General features: G+C 45.7%; 1 protein-coding gene across 6 annotated transcripts in view; it reads left to right on the top strand.

The window, feature by feature from the left end:
• The window catches only part of LOC110838460 (Ten-Eleven Translocation (TET) family protein), a 123,823-nt gene continuing 115,164 nt past the window's right edge, over positions 1-8,659 (top strand). For 5 of the 6 annotated variants that reach the window (XM_087361385.1, XM_087361384.1, XM_087361388.1 and 2 more), the window contains exons 1-2: positions 1-81; positions 1,460-3,031. In XM_087361385.1, coding sequence (XP_087217511.1) covers positions 1,565-3,031 — 1,467 coding nt within the window. In that variant the 5' untranslated portion in view covers positions 1-81; positions 1,460-1,564. The other variant, XM_087361383.1, reaches the window with a different exon arrangement.

The following is an 8,659-nucleotide window of genomic DNA, read 5'->3' as shown; positions in this document are numbered from 1 at the left end:
GCAAACAAACGACAGGCAAGCCGTTAGTGTGAACAACAAAGGAGACGTGTTGAGGGCAGGCGTTCTCGCTCTGGCGAAAAGGTACATTTTTACATACTATAAGGCGATGTGTATTGTTTTATGGAAATCAGGATGAAAGAGAGTATTAGTAAGAATCAATATTGAAGTGCAGCGAGGTAAGTTTCATTTATAAAAAGATTAAGAAACAAGAAACGCATATTGCACATTGCCAGCCATGGGTTTTTGTATATTGGCGTTTAAAAATGTAGTTCGTTCACGGTATTGTGTCGTACTGCCGTGCTGGTTGTTGCGACTTTCCGTGTCAGTGTTGTATAATGGTTCGTAATTGTGAAATTATGTGTTATTTTGTAAGTGACACATCAGGCTGTCACGGATCGTGTTTTCCAGCGGAGCAAGACGGGAAAGCACAACCACGCTGACTCACACAGCTCAGTCGCTAGGTCGATTTTACGATGGCAGCGAACGTGTTGTGAATGGAAGTACATTTTTTTGTTCTAGTCTCCTGACTGCGCGTACTCGTAGTACTACGAAATACTTCAAATATAAAAAAAAGTAACGGGATAAATAGTGATGTATTTGCAAGAAGTTTTGTCGTAAATGTTTCCTTGTGTTTTCGCTTTAGCTCTGTCAAACGGGGAACTGATATAACGTAGTCGGCGAGAGAGCGCATCGTCAGTAGGTAAGGTCAGTGAAAACGAATCCCCTCACCGTAGGCGGCTGTTTGAACCTGGAACTTTCGATTTCACTATCGCAGTATTAAAGTCAGTGTCTTCAGAATTTTCTGAAAAAGCGTTCAGAATGGTTTTAAAATGTGCACACGGCTCCACAATATATCATGTTACAAGAAAATTGTGTTGATGAAAGTCGGCTTTAAGATATCATTGCGCCAATTGGCATATTACAATTTTGAGTTCCAAATTTTAAATCAGCCATCGTAATTCAGTGCTCCAAATTTGATTTCTGATTTTTTAAAAGAAGAATTCTACAATAAATACACATTTCTTATGTTTCGTCTGGTGTTTCTAATCTGTTCCTTGTCTCAAAATTCGTTAAAAATTAGAGTCGTGATAGTGACTAGGCTATAAAGTCTGGACGACTAGTGTTCGATTCCCTACAGAGGCAGGAAATTTTCTATTCATCGTCCAGATTGGCCCTGATCTAGTCCAGTGGGGACAGATTAAGACGGCCGGAGCTTGAAGTAGACAGCTTACATCCATCTAGAGCCAAGGTCAATAATGACTCCCATATAATAAATAAATAAATATAAATGGAACATTAACAAAATAAAAGCTTATTTTCTTTAAAAATTGCAAAGTTTTTACAAATTAAATTATCTGTAGTGTTTGTTCCGTCAACAACTATTGATGAATTATTTATTGACAGTGTGTTATGTGATGTTGGTGCAAATATGTGAGTGACATGTGCCCTTCTTCCTCAGATATTGCATGAAGTGTGAGAAGAATTCAGAAGAGGACAGTGGCTTGTTCGACCGGTGTGGACATGGGGGGGCGATGTGTCGGGAGCCTCGAGTCATGAACTGGAGATGAGTGAAGGCGGGAGCCAGGGTCCAGATTCCCTGGGCTCTGCCTATCCGGGGACGGGAGGTGGTGGGGGCGGTGGCTATCAGCAGCAACCCCCGTCGCAGCCTCCGACTCCATCTTCCACGGTCCAGGACACGGGCGGCTATAAGGATGACTTCTCTGGAGGCGACGTCAATGGGGCATCCAAGTCGTCCTCATCTTCGGGTCTTCCGCCCTTCAGCTCCTTCTCTGCGGCGGATGTGGCTGAAGGATTGGGGTCCAGACTTTCTGGAGATGCCTTTGGAGAGGGTTTAACTGGCCGGCTGCTGGACATCTCCTCCTGGGACTATTATGAAGGCCTCACTGGAAGATTGTTGGACCGTGGAGACGGGTTGCCCATGCTGGTGCCGCAGCCCCAGTACCGCCCCTGGGAGAGCAAAGGCCCAGATGGTTTTCATCATGATACACTACTCAAGTCAATTGCCCCGGCAGGACCCGCTGCCATCCCTGCTTTCACCGATTCCTTCTCCGGATCTGCTGCGGCGAACAAGCTTCCGTCTTTCCAGTCGCAGTTCAACGCTTTCCCACAAGAGCAGACAGTCACGGGCAACAACGGGGAAGTCCTCACTACCCTGACAGCCGCCTCGCCTTCGCCTTCCTCGTCGTCTTCCGGCCTCCCGAGTTTCCACACGTTGTCTGCCGTGAATCCCCGCCCAGGTTACCCTCTGGTTCCTGCTCCTGTTCAAGCCAGAGAGATTCCTGCGATCCAGCAGCAGTTCCTGGAAGAGCGGCACATCCAGCTCTTTGCTCACTCGCAGCCGTTTGCAGCGGCACACACCTTGAACAATCAGCAGACCGTCACGACCCTAAGCAACGCTCAGTTTCACCACCATCCTCACCAGATCACCCTCGCTCCACCAAACTCCACCACCCTGCTCCAGCAGGGCAACACCCTCGTGCCCCAGAATGCGCCAACGGTCCTGACGGTGGTCAAGACGGAGCCGGTGACCTTGGTGACATCAGATTACAAGATGCCTCCGCAGCAGCTGACACAGCTGCACCACAGCAACTTTCAGAACCCGATGGGTGTTCTGGACATCAACAAGATGGGAGCTGACGGACTGAAGTTCAGTGACAGCCCTCCGCGGGGCACGGACTCGAGGAAGAAAGAACGCCGGAAAGTGAGAGCGTCGTCTTTGGAGAGCTCGACCGAGAGCGACGGTGCGGGGAGCAGCAGTGTAGAAAGCTCAGGTCAGGTGGCAGCGGTGTCTAGCACCGCCGGCTTCAAGTCGCCCCTCCAGCCCAGTTCCAACACCCCCTCCGTGTCGGACAGCGAGGGCGAGAAGCCCGTCAAGAAAAAGCGCAAGAGGTGCGGCGAATGCACGGGCTGTCAGCGCAAGGACAACTGCGGGGACTGCGCCCCTTGCAGGAACGACAAGAGTCACCAGATCTGCAAGATGCGGCGCTGCGAGAAGCTCACGGAGAAGAAGGTAGGAACCGCAGAATGTCGCTGCTGTAGCGGCTATTGTCTAGATTTTTTTTGAGCTTTGCCAGCCCCGATTTTGCCCCAACTCCTGCTTCCGCTGAGTCCACGTGCCAAAATATCTCAAAATGTCCACGGTCTTGTTTTGGCTCCTGAAGCACGTGGATTCATTTCTCCGCTCCCTTCAGTCCTCATTCATTCATTGCTAGATATTTTTGAAGTTCGAGCAACCATTCCGATGGGCAGAGAAATTTGACGGCTTCTGAGTTCTTTCCTTTTTTGGTACAAAGAAAAAATGTGGCATGAGACAATTTTTTGGGAACTGTGACTGTGCCTGGATGTTTCCGGGCCCGCTTGAAAGTATCAGGATGGGCCATCTTCAAAATAAATGGCAGATGCCCCGCGCTGTTCCCCGCCAAAGCCGCGTTACTGTCGTCTTGATCGGTCTCGGAACCCACTATTTTAGGGCGTTCGTTCTTGCAACTTTGTGACATTGCGTCCGTCCCAGTCCTGCGGCTGTCGGAAGGCTGACTCCGCTCATAATTACGTCATTTGGTGGCAGCGAGTCTCTTGTTATGTACTGACATGTGAAATTCCTATTGCGTGACACTTGTGCCGATGCGTAAATGCCTTAAACTTCATGTAATCAATACTTTCTGTACGATTATTGATTTTGTGGATGCTTGAATCTTAATATCTTACGTTTCACTTCGTTAAGTGTGATTCATGTGGATCGAAGGAGCGTGGAATCCGTTTACATCCGCGGGGTTGTTTCTGATGTTAACGTTTGTCTCGGTTGTACGACGTTGGTAGTTGACATTTTTTGGGGACAGAGGGGGGATAGTAAGGTTGCTTTCTGGTTGTACTGAGGAAAACTGTGTAACACCTACTCAAAACAGTGAGCTTGAGGGTTCCTGAGTTCAAAGTTGAAATTCCTCCGCATGAGACTTCAATCTTGATCAATTTTTCTGTCAGTGCCATGACAAATTCCTGCCATAATTTACGTTTAAACTCAGCATGAAAGAAGAATTAGTTTTGAAATAAACTAAAATAATTGTCTGAGTGAGATACGTTAATGGACAAATGCAGAATCGCTGCTTCAATCTAGGACTGAGTCGGGGGGCGTGACGTAGCTTCAGATGTAGATGGGACGGGGCACAACAAGATGCTGAACTCCGGCTTCATCTGTTAATAACCTTCCAGAGATTTTGGCAAACTTTGGGGTTCCCATCTTCACGGTGAAGTTCGTTGCAGTGTTTGTCAAAATGTTTGCGTCGCGTGGCTCAAACCTGAGATCTGATCTCGGTGTTAGACGTCAACAGTGGAAACTGAATGACAAGAGACGCTGGACTGTTTTTGAATTCTCCAGTTTGTTCAGTAATTGTAAGATTTGAGGTTTTCGCAGATGCGAGTGTGACGGAGGCAGTATGACCTCCGAAACGTTGGTTAACGTCGAGCAGACTAGACGGCGCAACAACCCAGAAGACAGAAATCTTCATGTTCAGTAATTGTTTGAGAGGCAAGGACTTGTTTGTAACTACAACTTTCAGTTGGTGGATCCTAACTTCCCCCATCTTCTGAAGTGAAAAAAATTGACACAGATCATGAAACATTAAGAAAATTTTTAAAGTAACTGATCTGGAGTATTCAAGTATCCTTTCGGCACAGTTACAATCAGAATGTTTAATTGTGATCTGTGCTTTTAAATTGCGTATGGACCGCAATTAATGCGGTCAAAAACTGGCACTGGTGTATAGGCGGGGGTTTCTGAAAAGTCGCTTGAACTTACAGATGCAGAACGGCAAAGGGGGGGGGGGGTGATCCGGTTTTGAATTTTATTTGTGAAACTTCACAGAAGAAGCATTTAAGGAGAATGAGATGAGCGGTTGCGTGATTAACAGCAGCTCAGGATAGGCCCTTGTGAGGTGGCGCAAGTTTTGATACCTGTCGTGACAGTGGGACGCTGCACGATTCTGGCAAATTTCTCATGGGAGTACCAGTTATGTGTCAGTCTGTATTCAGACCAGAGGTACATGCCTTTACCATCTTAGCTACATTTAAGTGGGGGGCATATTATTGCCCCTACTTGAAATGTCTGTGATGACGGAGAATTTTTATTTTAAAATGTTTTTGTAAAAGAAAGTTATTGAGATTGAATTAACGGCATCGTGTGAGTAGTAGAGTTGTGATTGGGTAGCACAGTCGTTATGAACTAGACGGCTGCAGTTTGATTCCTGGCAGGGGGGAGCAATTTTTCCTGTTTTCAGTTGCGTCGTGGACGGCTTTTCGGACAATCGAGCCTCCTATTTGATGGGTATTCTCAATTTCTAACAGAAGGAAAGTGGGCAAGAATGTGATGCTGATCTATCTCATCCATCTTGAGAATGCGTGGAGCTTTAACTTCTCTCTCCCATACATCTTCATGACAATTAAGCACAACAGTAGAATTGCTGATTTGTGAGGCTGTCGTAGAAACCTGAATCTTGAAACTCACCCCTAAATAAGTTCCTAGAAATGCAACCACTGTTATGGCTGTCCATAATTACTGTTTGAAGTGGTCTGAAACAAAGCGCAAGGGGAAATAACTTGGGTCTGAGAGTGGCGAAGCGTGTCGGGATCGAAGAACTTCACATTTAATTTATTTTCCTTTGATACTGTTGAATACTAACTCATATTATAAATCAGTTTATTCTGCACTCAGATGCTAAATTTTGGTAGGGTATCTATCTGTTGGGAGGATAATATTAAAGTAGATCCCAGGGAAGTATTTATTGATAATGTAAATCAGTTTGAACTAGCCGGTGGTGGAATTCTGTTTCACAGATATCAAATATCTGGCTTCTAATCCGAGTGACTGGTCATCTGACTAACTCGCCTTTGCGTAGCGCTGAGACGAAGCCTCGACAACCCCTGGCATCCTATTTTATTGTTAGTGCAGGCTGCGGTGGTCATGAGATTCTTGCAGTCTGTGACGTCAGAGAAGAACATTGTCTTCGTTTCAGTGGATTTTTCTGTACGTTCCAGACGTGTCAATGATTCACTTCCAGTAGCTGTGTAGCGCCATTCTCCACATGCGAACCTAATCCGCTGTTGCTTCATTAATCATGCAACCATTTGCGCTCAGTTTGCTAATAATAATCACAATTATTGGCGCAAGTTGCCTTAATATCAAATTATCAGTTTCTGCTTAAGAAACTAAACAAATTAGGTGGAAATTAATTTGAAGGCCATTATAACAGAAAAACAAACCACTTGGACATGTCCTGAGCCGGTTCGGTCCAGTTGTAATGTTTCCTTTGATGAATTCCTCACTGTTTTCATTTTCATCATAAAAGTTACTGTTTTATGGTTCTCAAAACTTGACTGGTAGCGTAAGAAGAATTTATTATTTTTGTTCAAAAGTGTTTTACTGACAAAATAGTTCTTTGTTCCTGTCATTGAATTTTTAAGTAGCGATTTGAACAAGCTAGCATTCAGTCTCGTTGAAAACCCAGTTTGAAATTTACAATTCCAATGCGCTGACGGTTCTGCATCACATGCTTAGAATTTTTAACTTGTGTTACATGTAATTTCTGACATTTTTAACACGCCAGAAGCAACAAATGTTTTTACATTTATAAACTAATTGTTCTGCTTGTAATCAAGTTGGTACGTGAGATATCCAGAACTTTCCGTCAGTCTTCGCGCATTGTTCTTGGCTGCAGCCGGCTAGTAGGCTTCCACCTGATACGCAAGGTTGGCAACCCTTCAAGATAGTGATTTCTAAACTGAGGGGAAGTTCCCCTTGCAGGGAAATGGCTGCCTTGAAGGGAAGGTCAGTGATGTGATTAATGATTAATAGTTCATTTAACCATGCTGTTTTTTTAGGTATTGATATTAGCAGAGTGTCATGCGGTGGATGTTGGGATGGTTATGGAGTTTGAATTACAACGACGGAGCAGGAGGAGATTCGGGAAGAGGCTTTGGGATGCCAGTTATGTTTCTGCCTTGTCATAAGCGGTAGGTTCTTAGCTGTCTTCTGGGTTGTTGCGCTGTGTAGTCTGGTCGATGTTAACCAACGTATCAGAGGTCATACTGCCTCCGTCATCAGAGTATGAAGATTTCTGTCTTCTGGGTTGTTGCGCTGTGTAGTCTGGTCGATGTTAACCAACGTTTCAGAGGTCATACTGCCTCCGTCATCAGAGTATGAAGATTTCTGTCTTCTGGGTTGTTGCGCTGTGTAGTCTGGTCGATGTTAACCAACGTTTCAGAGGTCATACTGCCTCCGTCATCAGAGTATGAAGATTTCTGTATTCTGGGTTGTTGCGCTGTGTAGTCTGGTCGATGTTTACCAACGCTTCAGAGGTCATACTGCCTCCGTCATCAGAGTATGAAGATTTCTGTCTTCTGGGTTGTTGTGCTGTGTAGTCTGGTCGATGTTTACCAACGTTTCAGAGGTCATACTGCCTCCGTCATCAGAGTATGAAGATTTCTGTCTTCTAGGTTGTTGCGCTGTGTAGTCTGGTCGATGTTAACCAACGTTTCAGAGGTCATACTGCCTCCGTCATCAGAGTATGAAGATTTCTGTATTCTGGGTTGTTGCGCTGTGTAGTCTGGTCGATGTTTACCAACGCTTCAGAGGTCATACTGCCTCCGTCATCAGAGTATGAAGATTTCTGTCTTCTGGGTTGTTGTGCTGTGTAGTCTGGTCGATGTTTACCAACGTTTCAGAGGTCATACTGCCTCCGTCATCAGAGTATGAAGATTTCTGTCTTCTGGGTTGTTGCGCTGTGTAGTCTGGTCGATGTTAACCAACGTTTCAGAGGTCATACTGCCTCCGTCATCAGAGTATGAAGATTTCTGTATTCTGGGTTGTTGCGCTGTGTAGTCTGGTCGATGTTTACCAACGCTTCAGAGGTCATACTGCCTCCGTCATCAGAGTATGAATATTTCTGTCTTCTGGGTTGTTGCGCTGTGTAGTCTGGTCGACGTTAACCAACGTTTCAGAGGTCATACTGCCTCCGTCATCAGAGTATGAAGATTTCTGTCTTCTGGGTTGTTGCGCTGTGTAGTTTGGTAGATGTTAACCAACGTTTCAGAGGTCATACTGCCTCCGTCATCAGGGCTATGAGTCTGAAGATTTCTGTCTTCTGGGTTGTTGCGCTGTGTAGTCTGGTCGATGTTAACCAACGTTTCGGAGGTCATACTGCCTCCGTCAACAGGGCGATGAGTCTGAAGATTTCTGTCTTCTGGGTTGTTGCGCTGTGTAGTCTGGTCGATGTTAACCAACGCTTCGGAGGTCATACTGCCTCCGTCATCAGGGCGATGAGTCTGAAGATTTCTGTCTTCTGGGTTGTTGCGCTGTGTAGTCTGGTCGATGTTTACCAACGTTTCGGAGGTCATACTGCCTCCATCATCAGGGCGATGAGTCTGAAGATTTCTGTCTTCTGGGTTGTTGCGCTGTGTAGTCTGGTCGATGTTAACCAACGTTTCGGAGGTCATACTGCCTCCGTCATCAGAGTATGAATATTTCTGTCTTCTGGGTTGTTGCGCTGTGTAGTCTGGTCGATGTTAACCAACGCTTCGGAGGTCATACTGCCTCCGTCATCAGGGCGATGAGTCTGAAGATTTCTGTCTTCTGGGTTGTTGTGCTGTG

Source organism: Zootermopsis nevadensis, unplaced genomic scaffold, assembly GCF_977971745.1.
Source record: "Zootermopsis nevadensis isolate Lab colony 2312 unplaced genomic scaffold, Znev_1.0 Znev_ptg000057l, whole genome shotgun sequence".
In the NCBI taxonomy this organism is placed as follows: Eukaryota; Metazoa; Arthropoda; class Insecta; order Blattodea; family Termopsidae; genus Zootermopsis; species Zootermopsis nevadensis.
The sequence above is the reverse complement of the archived record's forward strand: the minus strand, read 5'-3'. Positions and strand labels throughout refer to the sequence as shown.